Source organism: Scophthalmus maximus, chromosome 1 (assembly GCF_022379125.1).
Source record: "Scophthalmus maximus strain ysfricsl-2021 chromosome 1, ASM2237912v1, whole genome shotgun sequence".
Taxonomy (NCBI): Eukaryota; Metazoa; Chordata; class Actinopteri; order Pleuronectiformes; family Scophthalmidae; genus Scophthalmus; species Scophthalmus maximus.
The window spans coordinates 24,623,448-24,641,940 of NC_061515.1; the positions used below are offsets into that span (position 1 = coordinate 24,623,448).

The window sequence follows — 18,493 nt, forward strand, 5'->3', positions numbered from 1 at the left end:
GGATAATTCTGGTTTATTGCAACTTCAGACTTATTTTCTGTCTATAACTTCCGTCGGGTGTGATAACACCAAAAACACAGAGACAAACCTTGGAATTTTATAAGATTTTACACTGTTAACGCATTTAAATGCTGCGTTTAACACCAATCGGGTTATGGCAATTGTTAGGGTATGGGGGAAAAGCGTCAGGGTAAGGGTTCATTATTGTTGCAGACTAAAGTTACCATCAAACGACAACTTTTTTAGAACCTATCAAAATGAACAATATATTGGTTTTAAAAACGAAGGTATCTCTCTTCTCTCGCTCTTCCTCCACATTTTAATATCTGCCGCTGTCAGTGGGAAAGGGAAAACTCCGGAGCAGAAGGTGCCGATAATGCATCTATTAAGCTGGTCGCCTACCACTATTAAAAAAAACCATAAAGAAGAGTGTACGACCAATCACGTGGCAAATTCTTGGACTGCTTTGGTCCTACAACATGTCCGCAGCTACGGCTCCAAGAAAGGTGAGCCTCTCCATGAAGGGTCCCTGAGTCATCCCACCTTCCATGTGACTACGTAAGCACATTTCAACAGAAATGGTTGTGGGAGCCGTGCAGCTAAAGGGGACTTTAGTTGGACCTGCGGTCACTAATGAGACGCCCGACTCATTTGGATCGGTTCCCCCCCGACTACTTACAGCATTGGACCAGCTGGAGGTGCAGGAAGTTTCAGACTAAAGAGCACTTAGCTGGGGGACGTCATGTCTGACTGGAAAAAGCTGATTTTGGGGTTGGTGGTTAAGTCGTCAGGAAACTACATTTACGTGTATGTGTCTGTGTTAGTGTGTCAGAGTGAGTGGTTAAATGCACTCGCTCAGTATACAGTGCTAGACACACACACACACACACACACACACACACACACACACACACTGCATCCCTTGATAATTCAGTGTACCCAGAATCTCCCACTGTTGAGCCATCTATCTTGTGATCGGCAGACAGAGGGATTATTAATATGTCCACCATTTGTATGACTGTAACGCAGCATCACGTCGCACACTGCCATCCATCAGGAAGTGACAGGCCCTGCGGAGGAGGCAGCGTCTCCAGCTGCTGCTGCTGAGCATACGTAACAAGACGGATTGGAGAAGTGTCCCACGGTGCCCCCCCCCTACGGGCTCAGCCCAGTTGTATAAAAATGTTTTTTACCCTTTAATAAATATTGTAATATCTTATAAAAATGCATTAAATTCGATGGCATAAGTTCATTTCACCCAGAGAGACGATTAAACCGAAAAACTTATGATGTATTATTTTTTTTCTCCATTATCAGGGATATTGGCACCGTAACTTAATTTTTACAGTAACTGAAAATAACATTTGAGATAAAAAAAGACAAATGAATGTCATAAAATGCATTTTGCAGTGAAATTGAACCCTGAAATGGAGAAAAATTTGAAAAATCTCATTCAGGGCAGACATGGACAAGCTCCATTGAAAACATAATGAGACATTAAAAAGTATTGAGCTATTTTATATAACGAAGCAGTATAAAGCTTAGTCTCTCCCTTCTACTTTTAGTGTTTCAACGTTTCACTGGACGAATCCTCCTGCATGAAGTCCTAGAAAAGGCCTGAATACAAACATGTTCCTCGTGCTGATTCAAACATGTCTCTGTGACATGCCACTTGAAGGTGGTTAAACATCGGAGGGATTGAGACCAAAAAAAAAGTGAGAAATAGCCGACGTGTCGACATCCAGCTGCCGTGTTGACGAACCTGTCTGCAGCTCGTAGGGATGTGAGGTGCTGCTCCTTCGTCTGTGTTCGTATGCGGTTATCACTTTTCATCAGAAAGGCCGCGCTCCTGTGAATCAGCCTCAGTCCCACGTGGATGTCAGCATTACACTGACTCACTGGTGCAACTCAATAGTCATCAGAGAAATTCTGTCTGCAAAAAAAAGCGCAATCAATTGTCAAAGACACAGAACACCGAGCGCAGGCCGTGAAGGCCACCTACGCTGAGGGTGCCGATGTCAGTCCGACAGCGCTGGGGAGGTCACGGGCAGATTTCCTTGTGCTACGGAGGGAGGAAAAACCCCTTTTCAGAGATATACTCTACAGCTGTAGATTCACTGAAGTCTTTCTTTCCCCCCTAGAGACCTCATCAAGAAGTTTCTGGTCATCGATCGAGCCAGACGGCTGGGCAACATGAAGGTGAGTCGGTTAGACTTTCTGTCTCCGCGAGCCACATGGCAGCTCCCCCAATATTTCTTCCTTCAGAAGGCAGTTTGACGTCAGCACGTCAGACTGGACAGTGTGACTTGAAGACGCCACATGGTTCCAGTTAGTCGTAAAAATGAAGAGAAATGATACCGTCGGCCCGCGGGCGCCGATGTGTGTAGCGTGTCTGACTTTGCAATCTAAATATTATTTTTCCCTAATGAGAGCGACGTCCTCGCCCCATGCTCAGCAACACAAAGTCACAGAAGTTACCGAGTGGGGGCACAAACCGCTCTGCAGTGTGAGAGCACAGAAAGACCATCTGTAGCTGCAAAACACGTCTCCGCACTTAATCTGCAAGTGATGTGCAGTTACTTCCAAAGCCGACCTCAGAGGACTTAAACTGTGACTGGATCATTTAATCTGCTCTTGAAAAATTGTGCTTTTTCAAAACGGAACTTGAAGATGTACATATGGCCTCTTTTTTAAGTTTGACCTAAACCTATACTAATGCAGTCTGATCCAAAAGCTTCAACGAAGCTAGGGTCCGATCCTCCACGAAGGAGATTTATCACAGGATTACAGGATCAGACTGACTCGGTTTGAGCTGGGTGGACGTACAAACGCATTTTTGGTCTTTTAACGAAAGAAGTCAGACTTGTCTTAGTGTAGGCAGCTGTACAAAAACAAAAAACCTGAATAAAGCAGATAGAATTGAGGAAGAGTAGTTGGCAAAATAATTTCAACCCCAGGTGCAGATGATCTTTTTTTTTGGTAGGAGATTGATTGTAAATTTTAAAAAAGCTCCACAAGCTCCGGTGACTAAACTTTTCCTTAGCTTTGAGACAAATGTTCCACATTCAGGTCACATGAAAAGACGACTTCACGAGGAACTTCATGACAAACGAAAATGTCATTTATTGTTAATTTGAGTGTGATGTGTGGATGAGAGCGTGGAAATGTGTTGGAGAGTTGAGAGTTTCCCTCTCAGGCCCGAGTAGTTCTGAGTTCTTGCCCCCGGGCTCCACCGGTCAGGTCTTAAAAACACCCGGGGTCAAAATGTTTGTGGCACATTACTCACTGCTGCTGTCAGCATGTCCCAATGACCGAAGGACACCCAGCTCCATGTATCAACATCATCAGCTCCTCTCTCCCGGGAAATGATGACAGTTGAGCAGGAAAAGGACTCGATAAAGGAAATCAAACTGACACTGTAAAACGTAGAGGAACAAAACATAACCAGCTTGACTGTTTGGGTCAAATATGTTTCATGCCTTTTGAGGGGATTTACCACAAAAGGTAGGGGAAACTACTCGGCTGTTAGTTTGGATACAAACTGCCCAGGTCGAGAAATCTCTACTACCATCTCTGATCTGGAGACACAGTCCGTCTTGGTTCTCACAACATTGACGGTAAAAAAATAACTAAATCAGACTCTTCTGAGAAGATGTCCTCGCCTGAACAAAGGGTTAGGAGTGCCTAGGTTTCAGGGCGGTAGAATAAATCTCACATAAATGGCAAAATAACATAGCACATAGCATCAATAATTTTGACTCCAGGCAGTTTAACCTCAAGCTGACCCTAACTGTCAGAGCGCCAAGCTTCGTGTGCACTGAGGCTCCCTGAGCACACACCGGTAAGTTGTTTGTCTCCCTGACGCCCTCATATCGACGCTGCCCCCTCATTATGACAGGGGTATTAAAGTTTCATAAATCGCCCCTCGTTGGGCTCCTCTCGAAGCTCCGCAGCAGATCATCTGCACGACCCACACACATGATCTGACCAACTCCCCCCTCTACAGCCACAGGAACCTGACGGAACTCTAAAAAAAGGGAAGAAAAAGAAACAGTGGCCCGTCTGCCACTTAATCATCCATCAGTAGGAAGTCGCATTCAATCTGCAGCATTTCAATTCACAGTCAAACAAATGCGTTTCTAAACCCGGTGATCATCTCCGAATAATCCCAGACAAAGATGATATTGATTTGTGGCTGCCAGTATTCATCAGCAGAGCAGTCACATTGCTCATTAACACAACACCGCCTCACAGGACTGGAGGCTTAACAGTGCCACAAGAAGAGTGACAGTGTTTTACAATCAACATTCTCGTTGAAGTGTTTTATAGACCCTGAACTCAATAAAAACTGAATAAAGTCCATCTGAAGCCTCTGGCTGAAACACCTGCACAGACGGGGGTGTGATGTCGTCGACAGAATTAACAGTACAGATTTTAACGAGGTCTGAAAATGACTGGAGATGGTTGGGATAACGTGGTTAAAAAACAAATATTGTTTTATTGTATCAGTTTTTGAACTGTATGATTATTATGGCTTTGTTTGGTTTCATTTGTTTAGTCCATTCCACAAGGTCACTCCACAAACTGAAATACACATGCGAATACACGTGAAAGTAATTCTTTCTATGTGTTGTTGTTTTTTTACATAAATGTACCTCTTAGTTGGTAATCCCCCACCTCTAACCTCAAACAATTTTTGTATATTGTCTGGTAAATAATTTTGTGAGCTCGGCTCTCGAAGTTTCAGTTATACCAAACTAATACAAATACAGGATGTGGAGCTGAAACGATTTCCTGGAGTGACTCGATAAACAGAAAGTCATTGATTCAAATTCTTTGCCTCGAAGCTTCGTTTGATCCAAATGACGTCCTGCTCAGTGTGTGTGATGATCATTACTGCTGCACAATATTTAAACGTGCATTTGAGCATTTTAACGTACGGTTATATGAGCGGCGTTATCTGTAGTGGAAAGATATTAACACAAATTTGGGATTTTAAATAAACCGACACCCACTTGTCTTTCTCAGCCATCATCATCCTCATCGCATCACATCGAACTATGGAGAGGTGATAATAATGTTAAATGGACTGTGTTAATGAAGCACTTTTCTAGTCTTATTGACCACTTAAATCATTTTACAGTACAACCGACAATAGCACTACACAGCGGTGGCCTCAGTTTCAAGCTGCTCACACACAGTTTGTGTTTACACACTCGTGTCTTCTCTTTCAGAACGGCACCGACGATGTGAAGAAGCACCGCTGGTTCAAGACAGTCGACTGGGAGTCGGTTCCCCTGAGGAAACTGAAAGTGAGGACTTCTTCATCTCATTCTCTAGTTCAATAGTTTGGATCTGAATCTGGACTGTTTCTATAATGTATGTTAGTAGCGCTTGCTTTCCATTCAAAGAATAGTAGATGGACAAATTAACACATACATTTACAATCACTGTTTCACTTTTCTACCTTTGGAATATTAAAAACTAACCATGTGTAGCCCTCGATATGCAACATGTCTTCCTCATAGTTGCTACACACAGTGTTTCTTGTATTAACTAGAGTCTGAAAATCATAATTAAACTATCATCACTATTATCAACATGCAACAATGCGAGTGCAGCTCACCACTAGGTACGAGGTTGTGAAGCGATGGTAAATCACACATTCACACACACACGCTAAACTACCGGTTGGAAGTCGTGGGGAAAGGCATTTGCGATGGTTTATGGGATTAGTAGTTCCTTCGCTGTTAAAATAATTATGTGCGCAATCTTGTATGTTTTATCTTGACAATTCATCTTGTGGTTTATTGACTTGGTTCCAGGCTTAAGACTCTTGATATAAGGATTTTACGAAATGTCAATGGAGTGGATGAATGGGATATTTACTTCTAGAACTGAAGCCGTACAAAAAGTGGGCAGTCACTGATGAGCTCCATTTTCCATGGAGCTGAAGAAAACAACTCTCAGACATAAATTAAAATGTAAAGCAGAGTATTTTTACGTGTCTAAAATACTCTTTCGTGTAAGAAATTGACATTTTTTCAAGTTCAATTCCTGATCAGTGCTGTTGAAATGGCCTGATTTACTGTCTAATCCATGCAGTGATCCGGATACATAACATTGTTCTATATATGAAGGAGTCATCTGCATCACTCTCACTGTTTTAAAGTTACAGACGTGCTCTTGAACTTGTCCTGTTGTCCTGCGTTCACAGCCTCCCATTGTTCCCAAAGTGTCCCACGAGGGCGACACATCCAACTTTGACGTTTACCCAGAGGACGAGTGGAAGAAAGACCCTCCTGTGCCTCCCAAGGACTTGGAGATCTTCAAGGACTTCTGATCACTCAAGCCTGCTTTATTTATTCACGGAATACGGACTCAACAATATTGTTAATATACTGTTACAGGTACGATCATGGCGGGAGTCACATTGTATCCGTAATAACAACCCTGCAAACTCCAAATGATTGACGCCGCGACCTGTATCATACCACAGAGATGATGATCTGCTTTTTATATGTTTATTTATCTGACGAGTAATTGTTTTTTGCTTTTATGATTTTTATTTTCTCTTAATTGTTTTTTAATTTAATTTGTTTTCTCTGAGCCTGCACATGTGCAAAAGAGAAAGGAAAATGTGGTTCATTTGAAACCAGAAGACTGTTACTTCCTAGGTTTAAAAAAAAGAAGAAAAGAATAATCAGGTCTTTTTTTTATATTCTCATGTTTTGTATTTTCTCTCTTTAGTCATATTTACTGTGACTCCAGACTGGTGCTGTAACCGTCACCTGGCCAGTTCTTATACTGTGTGTAGTCACAAGTCGGACACTTCACCTGACAATGTGTGACCAGTAGCACTTGCCTTACATCACGGTGACGGGCGTGATGCTCACCTGAGCCCTGCTGCTGTGAGACAGTCAGTCGTACCGTGGGACAGTCTGCACGTGTGAGGTCACCTACTGTAAACGTCTCCTCTCACAGCTTCTGTCACATCCACAACAGCTTTGTTCACAGCAGGGACTGTAATGGCAGATTTAATGAACAAAAAAAAAGCCAAGCCATGTGAAGTGAAAGGCGATGCGACGTGGAGCTGCATTACAGGTGACCGAGTCAGTATTCATCCACATGTCAGTGCATCATGTACCCAAGGATTAAATATGTTATCATGCTTATATGACAGGACAATATCGGCCATTCAAATAAACGTCATATCAATCTGTTCGTTTTGTTTCCCTGCTCTTTAAATTGTGGGCTGATGTTTCAGGTACAGGCCTCTGCACGGTGACGGCAGCAACTTGTCCAGCAAGTTACAACACGTAACATGTAACTGAAGAAAACACAGACACCGCAAGGTCGTGATAAGCCTCAAGAAGCAGGTGTGACTTGAACACTCAAAGAGTTTTTACATGTTTCCTCTCAACTACACACAAAGGTGTTTATTAATGCCTCATATTGAACAGACACCCGACATCCTCATTACTAATCTGATACGTTCATCTCCATCAACTGCATCACTAAATCTACTGTTATTTGGTTTTGTTGCCTTCACATTGTAGAAGAACTTCTCGTAGCACATTCACAAAGGACCGGAAGCTATATGGCAGATGTCAACATCTGTGCTGATATTACAATCCTCTTTTTCATATCAAATTTTTTTTACTAAATAAATGAAGCTGAAACATACAATATGAAAAGACTGACGGGGTGTGAACACTTTTCAAATGCATGTTATATTTGGCAATTCTCTGCTGGCATTTCTGTTCACATATATCATACCCATAAACAGTATCACAGTATGTGATGAGCTAATGTCAACTGATATCAACTCGGTCGATGGATCAATTTGACATGACTTTTGCAAAATGGTCAGATTCAAATTATCAGATCCTATTAGAAAATGCGTGGATATCAATAAGACAAAGGTCTAGACACTTTATTCCCGAGGTTATCGTCACAACAGCACCTCCTCCCTTCTACAGTGATCATTTCATATTCCACTCTCTCCTATGTGGCATTTGCAGTGTAAAATAAGAAACGTCACTGTACCCCTGTGCCTGTAATATGTAATATCACACTCTGTATGGAAAGCTTTTGTCTGGTGAGCCGTGGGCCTGCGGGCCGCTCTCAGTACAGTGCTCATCTATTGACATTTCCTTTTTGTACAATGCATGTGTGGTCTGTAGCCCACAATGTTTTCCCAGCCATATGTTTTGTAGGTTTCAGCCTATTGCCTCGACGATGTTAGTTTTGTTGCGGCAATCGTGAATCGCTTTTCTACACAGTATAGATACATAACTCCCTTTATACCTGTGACTATGGAACTGTAAGCGATGTCACACGTTTGACCGAGGACTGTGGAGTCTTTCAAAAACTGAAAGTGACAAAAAAAAAAAATAAGAAAGAAACAAATTCTCTTTTCTCCTTTTTTTTTTACTCAGCCGGCGGCGACCGAGCAGCTGCTGTTGCGCGACACTCTGAAGGTCAGCTGCCAGCCAGGCCTGCGTAGTCAAGCAAAGCTTTTATGTTTACAAAAATGGAAATCTGACATTTGGGGTATGAACACTTCATCTCTGATGTTTAAAGCATCTTTAAAATGTGCAGACTCTCCGGGCCTACAGCTGTGTTTGAGGTACACTTTTCCTCCAGAGACGGCGGCATTCGCACAGGAAGTCTTAACATCATGAATAAAGTCATGAATCTTTTACCTCTTGTTCTTCTCATTCCCATTGATAGCTGACTTAATGTTAGTCATCTGTATGCCTTTTGTATTTGGATCACATCACAAGTCTTAAATATTGAATAATTTTAGAGGCACAGACACGCTCGCGGTCACCGGGTCGGGAAAACGAAGCCCATGCAGACGTGCCTGAAGCCTGGAGTTCGGCTTGACTGTTGTTATTATTCCTTATTATCAGTCTGTCCAAAATGCTGCAGCACATTTACCGACAAGGAGCAGGAAAAGAGATCACATTTCTCCTTCATTAGCTCCACCACACTGGCTTTCTGTTACATTTAGAACAGAATCAGTGCACTTACTGCTGTGCATTCCTTTGTCTTCTCCTGGATCACAGCGGCTCTCCGGCTCTCAGGTCGGTGTCCCCCCGTCTCTGTGCACATCCTGGGTAGCGGCTGGTTTCGCTCCCAGCGGAACGGCAGCTTGCCAGATGCTGTCCCGCCGCAGCTGTTACCCTTCCCCGGCTGCAGACAGAGGGCCCACGTGGAGTTACGCTCAGGTACGTTCCGGAGGGATGCGACCAGACCACAAACTTTTTCTCTGTTTCTCTTGAGTGGGTCTTTGTGAACAGCCGTGGCCAGTCAAGTCTGTTGTTGGGTCGTCCCATCTTCCTGTTTGTCCCTTGAACAAGATTTCACTTGGACTCAGGAGGATTTTACTTGGACTCGAGGATGAAACTGGTTTGATGTTCCTGTCAGGGTCAAGGGTCACTGTGACGCCGCTAAAAAGACTAAATGTAGATTGTTTTTGTGGCGACATAATATTTATTTAGTATTCTGATTGCATTGGATGGACTTAGTGTTGATTTGTGTCTGCAACAATTGAATTTTTGATCCACCCTCATCAGGGGTGGAGGGGCTGGGGGTGGTTGGGTCGGGGCGTCAGGAGTAATGTTACAGTGAATTTCCCAAAAACTCAGAAAGGGAGTGTCTGAACTCCAGGAGATCACCGTCTCTCTTCTCCCATGTGACTAAGAATGCATTTCTTCGGCAAGGTCTTGACCGCAGATTTAATCTGCATGCGTGGTCGAGGGGGGAAATTATGAGTAACCGGGAATTCGGTCATATCTGACGCCTGACTCCTCAGAGACTGCATATCTGTGCGGTGGAGACACTGCAGTTCCTCTCGCTGCCATGCGAGGCTGCACAAAGTGTGACCTCGCCCTCGGCTGCTTTGTGTTTTCACCGCTCCGCTAATGTGCAGATGGTTGATATTAAGTAGGTTAGGGGATAATGAGGATATCTTTTTTGATAGAGGCAAGGTGTTGGTTGTAACTGACCCCCTGACGTGGCTTGTGCTAGTCTTCACCATATGCTTTCCGATTCCGTTCCTTTAAATCTAAACCCTTTTTTCTAAACTGCGGATTATGTGAACTTCTATGATCTTTCTCGCTATCGCTGAATGTGAAGGGGCAGGGGTAGGCGAAGGGCCCGTGTTGACGTGCCGAACACAGTGTTTCATGGATGGTTATTATGTTTACAGTGGAAAAGTGAGTCATGTTTTGTCTGGACTCCACACCAGTCTGACTCTAAGTGATGACAGTCAGGACTAACAGTCGGCTAATGAAAGCCTCATGCGGCGCTTTCAAGGTGAATGTGCCGGAATGACGGCAGATGCTGTGGGAGTACAGTGTTGCTTCCCAGAAGTCCACTGTGGCATGAAATGCTCTAAATCAGGAGGTAATACAAAATGGTTCAGTATCTAGTGTCAGTTCCAAATACTGCATTTACCAGATCTGCAGCATTTCAATCATCCATTTTACTGACTGAGCTTGTTTGATCTTATTCGTGCAAACTGCAAGCGTCTCCCGTCCAAAACTCCACTCAGCTGTTTTGGGGGGGTTTTTTTCCTGGAGGAATCCAAAAAAACAGGAAGACAATCCATCACCATGAATGTCCCGTATGCTTTATTTATGTCAAAGTTATGCGATAACGCAGGCCACATTCATTCATCAGCCCACGCTTTTCAAATGTCACAATAGTGGTGACGAAACTGCCACGACAATCTCAAAGCGGATAGGATTCAGGTTTTCTGCAAGTGAGTTATCACGGAATAATGAAGTGCAGACAAGGGGCTGTCCGGAGAGAAACACATTGAAAAATGACTGGCAATTATGTATATAACAGTTCCTTTGTAAATCATAAATATAAAAAAAAACTACTTTATTCTGAATATGTGGCTGTAAAGCTGCTCTCAATACTTTTATACTGTACTAACGATGGATAAAATCACAAATTGTGCTGTGAAAACAACCATCACCATGCCCTCATCTGCTCTTTGGGCTCATGTTTTAGTTTTCCCCCTCCAACACGGCAGCCTCGCTTCCCAAAGGCGGAAGAGAGAGAGCATCTGCTAACACCTTCAACATCTTCATCACGTTTGAGATGTTGTGTCCTCCTCGGCTTCCTCTGCTGCAACCATAAATGGACGTAGTCCATAAGGCCAACGCAGAAGTGTCTGAAGCCTGTATTCTCTGTAATTGACCAGCAAATGGCGACTCACTGGTTGTTTCTATAGAGGTCTATGAGAAAATGACTAGTTGTGACTTTCAACGTCAGTAAACATTTTCCTGAGCAGTTTACGGTTCAAATCTTTAGTTTCAAGCTTTCTTCAATTCATGACGTTCATTTTGTATTTTGGGTTGCGCAGTGGACGAGCTCTCACTCGGACCTACCCCCTGTTTCAAAAACACCAACATGGCCGCTGGTCAAGGTGTGAACCTGGAGGCTTCAAAAAAGCAGCTCACAAACCAACGGTTGCCGTCACGGTGGGTTGCCATGTGGTCACAACCCGCCCTCCTGGACTGATTTATTCGAACATGAGATCTCCTACTCACGGTGACACTTATTGACCACCCGAGTCGGGCGGTGCTCGGAGGTGAAAACAGGGTCATGCACCCATGGATGATATCTGATGAGATCTGTAGGTTTCTATCACCGGCTGCCGCGAGACGCAACGAGAGAAGTGACTCCTCCGCTCAGACAGGTGAAAAGTTTTGATTGTCTCTGGAGGAAGAGGAGGAGGAAGAAGAAGAAGAAGAAGACATCGACTGTCTGACATGCTGACATTCAAGGCAATACTTGTATATGGCCTGTTAATCATCTGACACTGTACCATAGGGTCTTTTAAGTGTCCCGGTGAAGCCCCACCCGGGGGCCAAACAACAGGGTGTGCCTGTTTACATGCCCTGTGATATCGCTCTAATGACAAGTCTGCTCCCGGGTCACGTCGGCGGCGGTCACCTGGCATTCCTGTCATCAGTGCAGGCACCTCCACACCCAGCCCCTCCCCCCACACAGGGCGCCTCCCATCCACCTGCACTCAGGATTACCCCTGTGTTGTCCAGCTGAGGCGACTGGAAGGTTTTTAGGCCACAATAAAGATCATTAGAGTCAATTTATAAATCAAAGTTCCACTAATAGCTCTCAACTCTTTGCTTAAAATGAATTCTCCGACAGTATTCTTAGAATCCCGACTTTGTTTCCGCCATCATTTTTTATGTTTGACCTCATTCTGGTTTCTGTGTGCTTTCTCCCACAGCAGTTTCAGTACCACTGAAATCCAGCTGTGCTCAACTTCGCTGAGTTTCTCAACAACCATCAGGTGGGTGTCGTTTTTAAGTGGCTCAAAAAACACTTCACTGGTCAGTGCTAGAGAGATGCTCTGGGTGTCCCGATGGACCCGCCCGGATCTGCTTTGATTAGAAGGGACACGCGGGAACTAAGTGAGGTTTACTGTAATTAGAGAGGCAGGTCACTGAGGCCCTGAGGTCTCCGCTGGTTAGATTAGAGTACATCTACACATGGAGACGGACAACACCTCCGTCAGCAGGTCCAGTATTTGAATCTTTAAAATAGTATGCGATACTTTTAGCATTAGAATTGCCAATGCAAGTTACTGATGGCTACACATTTTATGTGACTTTATGTAATGGGACCTATGGGTAATTTTATATGGGTTAGAAATAAGCCACATTCAAACCACCAAATGTAAGTTTCCCTCGTAAGATAGTTTTTGTGGGTGTGGTTGACACATTCACCATTGTACTGGGGTTGGAGAAAGCAGTCTCAGGGACCGATAGAGTATTTCCACTTGAAAAAATAAAAATGAAAAAACGGTCTCCACTGCCGGCACAAGGCAGAACAACAGAGCGCACCCCCAGGGGAACAACTTTTAATAACAACAGTATCGCTCTCACAAGAAAACACACTTTTTTTTTTTTTTGTACACCCTGGTTAGTCATACTAAACATTGTGAGACAACATCTGAATGCTCAGTATTCGCAGCATGTCAGGTCGGGCTTTTGCTGAAATCGGGGCAAAAAAGACTAGAGAGCCATTTCTTCATCCGCCGCTTTGTTCTTCGCGAGCATCGAACACATCCATCATCGAACAGCGCCGCAGCGCAGCAGCTGGATGTGATTGGGGTTCTGCGCCGCGTCCCTAAGTCCTCTGGAGACACAGACACACACACACACACACACAGTGTTACACACAGTCTAGTCTCGCTGTCTCTCTCTCCCCCCGGCGTTCTCTCTCACATCAAGCCAAGCCCTCTGGAGAAAGGCCATCTTTTTAAGGCACCAGTAGGAGCTTCATCAGCCCGGGCTCCTCTCGCTAACCTCCCATGTGGTTCGGATGTGGGTCTGACAATCCTCCGGAGCTCTCGCCGTCGCTAGACACGTTTCATTTCGCTCACGGATTTTCATAATAGCGTTTCCCTTCCTCCCCGCCTCGGGACACCACTCAGCTGTTCGGCCATGCTTGTTTGCACATTAAGCCCACTTAGCCTCGTGACCCCCCCCCCCGACACGCAGAGTCAATGTTTTTGCCGGTGCTCGGCAGACACTTTCCCGCCGAGCAAGACGCGGGGATTTGGCGCAATTTGAAACATCGTCTTGGCACCGGAGGATAGGAAACATGAAAAACACAAACTGATGGCTGTAAGACAAGAGCGAGGGAGCGACTCGGAGATTCATCGTGCTGCTGGCCAGGAAAAGCTTCCCGACGCTGCTGCCCCGCTCACTCGGCCCACCGCAAGTCCATGAATCATCCTAATTCCTGACAGCTAATATGTCTTCTTTTTACAAAAACTGCACAATTTCTGTTTTCGTTTCAGAGAGTGTGCAGAGAATCACTTGGTCTTATTCAGGTTAAATGTCGAGGGACGCCTTTGCAGTTGTCGCCACGTTACAGTGGTCTGTGCGAACGGACTGTTTCCTGGTCCGGTACAGGAAGTTGCACACAGCCTCCACTGGTTGCTTGGTCACCGCTCACTGCGAAGACTAACTGGCTTGACTGTAGCGTCATATTCAGTATGACCCTCATGTTGTTGGGTCAAAACTTGAGACATAAAAACAGTGCCTCCCCCGATCTCTCCCGCCAACTCTGCTCCTTCTGTCTTTGTCGTCTTGATGCCAGTAATGGGACACGGTCGCGAACTTCCCAAACGTGGTCGCATTGAACATTGCCGCACACATTCGTCTGACCCTAACCGTGAGAGGAAGTGAGTAAGAAAGACAAGAGAGCGAGATATGTACGTTTGAAGCCCCGCCTACTTTCACACCTGCATGTATCAGCAGTCTGGGTTAATCTGACTTTTTGACAGAAAACATCATCAACACAAACATCTGCATGGGGCTTTGCAGAGCAGATACAGTATAATGCACGTTTTCAAAACGTGTGTTGAGGTTTATAAAAGATGGAGATTATCCCATTATCGTGGGGACTCTGAATTTTCCCCTTCACGTAGCAATAGGAAGAAAAAAAAGGGGGCTCGTTGGATTGGTAATTCCATTTCTTTTTCATCGCCACGGGCGTTGGCGTGGCTCTCGTCTCGAACCTCCTGAATCAGAATCAGAATCGTGTTTTTGCCAAGTAGGTTCTCACATGCAAGGAATTTGCTTTGGTGGCTGGTGCACAGCAGACATGGTGAATAGAAAAATAAGGGGAGGATGAAGCTAATTATACAGATTAAAAAAGCAAGCGCTGTGAGTACAAAGAGAAAGAGCAATAACTGAAGAAAACTGTACACTAAAAGTCAAACTATCTAAGAATATGTGCAATATGTAGCATGAGATTTACAGCTGTGCATGATGTTCAGGAGAAGATGTGCAACAAGTCAAAGTGGTGTAATGAGCAGGAATGGTGTGTGTGTGTGTGTGTGTGTGTGTGTTAGTGTGTGTGTGTGTGTGTGTGTGTGTGTGTGTGTGTGTGCGTGCGTGTGTGTGTGTGTTAATGTGACGATAAGGCCGCAGAGGGGAGGAAGCTGATGTTCTTGTGCCGTGAGGTTTTGGTCCTGAGGCCAGAGGGGAGCATCACAAACATATTATTTAACAGATTAACACGCAGATTACTTACTACCTAAAGTGCCTTGAGATTATATATGTTGTGATTTGGCGCTGAATTGAAGTATACTGATCATTTGGATGTATGAAGATCAGGATCCCGACTGTACGCGTGGAGTTTGCTACACGAGGGCAGGTGTCGCTGAGCTGTCGGAGCATGTTTCTCTCTTCCTGCTTCCTCCTTGTCTCCGTGTGACTGTTTGGCATCGGCCCCTGTGATCCCCTCTCCATCTGCTCGTCCAGCCTTCCCTGCATGTGTTTCTTTTTCTCGACTGCATCCGTTTAACTCTCCGCTTTTCCATCTGCCCTTCTAACTAGCATCCCATATTTGTTATGTTTCACTGCTTGTATCGGGTTTTTGCTCGCAGGTACAGTGTGTAAGTCTGTGTGTGTGTGTGTGTGTTTGTGTTCTGTGATCTTTTATGTTTCTCCCGGGACGAGGAGCACATGCAATCACCTTTACTATGTTTCAACTATGCCTTGGCTCTGTCTCTTTACATTTTGCAGAGTGCGAAATGATCACAGAGCATGACCGTGGGCTTTCTTTCGGACGAGGCGCACCAGAGCAGGAGGGGGATGAAGCTTGATATCTATCAGGAAAACACAAAACATTTGCACTAAAGCTGTTCTGGAAGACATTTCAATGGATATTACCAGAGAGCAACAAACAAAAAGTGGCGATATGGAGGGTTAAAACATTTTGCGCACTTTCTAGCATTTCTTGCCACAATAAAATCTATTAATTTAGAAGCTGCGGCTGAGTCAGCAGTGTCTTGAGCAGGAGTAAGATCCTCCTACACATTCCAGGACCCGAATTATTTCTTTCCCTAACACATTTAGTTTGAAAACAGTCCAGACATTAGATCATTCTGCTGAACGGAGCACAGCCCTTCACCTCAAACCAGATCAATTGTTGCACTGTATTTTCAGTGTATTCACAAAAATTGACACCAACAGTGAGTTAGTGTTTGCACGGCGGCCTCCCGAACGTCCCTGTCATCACTTCCATCGTATCATCTCACTGGCTCGTGTCCAACGTTTTACTGAAAGGTCAATATTGCTGAAATATCCCTTTCTCAGCGCTTCCTGCCCAGACCCTCAATTCTTCACTCCAGGTATAATTGAACTAAACACTGGCTCTCAGTTTGCTGTTCGGCAGCTTCCGAACGGCCAGCGGCTCTGCAACGTGTGTTATTTTGCAACTCTTGAGCCGTATGAGCAGTTCTGGAAAGGCTGAGCATTATTCTCTGGAGAGGCATCCCTCTGCTGATGGAGACAAATGGGCCCAGCTGAATTTCCCATCCCCAGCTGAGGAAACAGAGTGGCTGGCTCGTGCCCAGGGGAGAGGATGATGCCGAGAGGGAAGACGCTCCGGAGGGCGGACGAGCCTCCGATTTTAAGCATTACTACCCGGGTATCGATAGCGCCAAGGGGACCATCAGGAGCAGGGATGTCACGACAGAATCGGGTCTTGTCTCCGTGATCTGTGAAGTCGCTAGGACAATGTCTCAAAAGGCACGAGGAGAAAATCACCCCGTGACCCCGGGCTGCCAGGTCATCCAGAGCAACTAGGATGAGATCTCGTGGCAACGAGACAACAGAATGTTCAAAAAACAGGTGGCCACCAAACAGCTCCGCTCTCCCAGGCAACTCTAGCTCGCAAATCATCATTCCCATGCATAGCTTTCTCATGATCCAACTGCGTTACTCATCTGTGTGTCATTGACAGCTGATCTGTTGCTCCCTGGAGTGAGGAAAGTCCCCCCCCCCCTCCCCACACATATGGAACCATCCACAGTACCTGCGTTAGACCTCATCTGATACCAATGTGCTGCATTTGGAAAGAATTGGTTGGCGAGTTAACACGTTGTGTAGTCATCATCCACTGTATCATGTTCCCATGACTTATTGTTGGTTTGTGAGCCGTCGTTTTGACGCCATCTTGGGTTTTTGACACCAGACGTAGAATTGGGGGTGGGGTCTGACTGAGAGATCGTCCACTGCGCGCCCACCTACACATGCACGGAATGGACGGACCAGCTGTCAATCACGCCGTATCCACACTGCAGTGCTTAATCGTCTATTTTATTCTAAATGAGACCACGATTTACAAAATGGACATCATGTTGTAACGAAGAGGACTTGACACTAGAAATTGAACCATAAACTCCTCAGGAAAAATGATTATTTTTGTAACCAGTGAGGCGCCCTCTGCTGGTGATTCCAGAGAATACAGGCTCCAGGCACTTTAGCCACGGGATTCATTTTCCGGACCCGGTGACTACATCCATTTTCCTATATTGTCTATGGTATGCACCGTGGTTAGCTAAAGGCCTAGTTAGGCCTACAGACTTTGAATATTGATTTTAGTAAAGATTTCATGCAGAACATTATGCAAACTTTGTCAAATGCAAACATGCAAGACCTTCAACCTAAACAGTCATACCGGTTGTTTGTCCTGCCATCAGATACGACCCACATGTGCGGTCCAACAACGGGCATACCAGACCTTTGTCGTCATGGTAACCACAAAGGTTTTCCCACATTCACACTTTCTGTCTCACATAGTGAACGACACGTGTGAAAGTCCTGTGTTTGAGTTCAAGTCAGAGGCCAACACAATTTATGAATGACCTATTATTAGCTCCATATATCAGTGCTTCCATGAAATCTAGGTGTCTAACACTGGTACTTGTATATCAAGATTTTTAAAATAGAACAGTTGGATCAAGTATGAGCAACTATATGCTCGTCAAATTCCATTTAAAATGTGTCAAATTCCTTTTGTATTTGACCATTTCTGGAGTCGTGCAGTTTTCTCAGTGGAGACAAATTGAACTTGTGATCTTAAAACAAGCGTATAGGCGAAAAGCAGTGAGAAAGTTAATAATGTGTTCTCAGTCATCATCAGTGAAATAACAAGTGGAAGAATGATTGTTTTGTCATTAAGTATGAACTACAAAGTGGAAATTATCACGAAAAGCAGCAACGTTCTCCTGAACTTATATGTTCGAGTGGACAGGAAACGCCTTAAATTCCTTTACCCCCTGGCCCAAGTGTGTGCGTCCATTCATGTGTCCGTGTGCCTGTTGGCATAAGTGTGTGTGTTCAATGTGAACCCCGTCCCAGTCCTGTAATTAGTGTGTATGTTTAATGACAGCCAGGCTCCCCGGCACCTGGCAGCCAGGCGCAGGCTGACCCGCTGCTCCTCCGTCTCAGGTGGCTCTTTATGATGGCAGGCGCAGCCATTCCTGTTTTTTTTTTTGTTTTTTTCTATCCACCAGCCAGAGGCATCTGCGGGCTGAGAGCACAGCTGCAGCACAGCAGGCAGGGGAGGCTGTTTATTCTCTCCAGTGAGGCTGCAAGCCGGCAGAATGCAAAACGCAGGAAAAGGCTCCGCTGACCCAGAA

The 18,493-nt window shown here is 44.9% G+C and overlaps 2 protein-coding genes across 2 annotated transcripts in view; both read left to right on the top strand.

The window, feature by feature from the left end:
* Positions 1-7,224, top strand: part of prkx (protein kinase X-linked) — a 28,775-nt gene extending 21,551 nt beyond the window's left edge. Inside the window, exons 6-8 of the mRNA XM_035636184.2 lie at positions 2,142-2,199; positions 5,235-5,312; positions 6,218-7,224. Coding sequence (XP_035492077.2) covers positions 2,142-2,199; positions 5,235-5,312; positions 6,218-6,343 — 262 coding nt within the window. The 3' untranslated portion in view covers positions 6,344-7,224. The remainder of the gene's footprint in view (positions 1-2,141; positions 2,200-5,234; positions 5,313-6,217) is intronic.
* A 37-nt stretch (positions 7,225-7,261) lies between these two features.
* The window catches only part of mxra5a (matrix-remodelling associated 5a), a 30,212-nt gene continuing 18,980 nt past the window's right edge, over positions 7,262-18,493 (top strand). The window contains exons 1-3 of the mRNA XM_035636130.2: positions 7,262-7,379; positions 9,075-9,236; positions 12,278-12,340. The gene's annotated coding sequence lies outside the window, so the exon portion shown is untranslated. The remainder of the gene's footprint in view (positions 7,380-9,074; positions 9,237-12,277; positions 12,341-18,493) is intronic.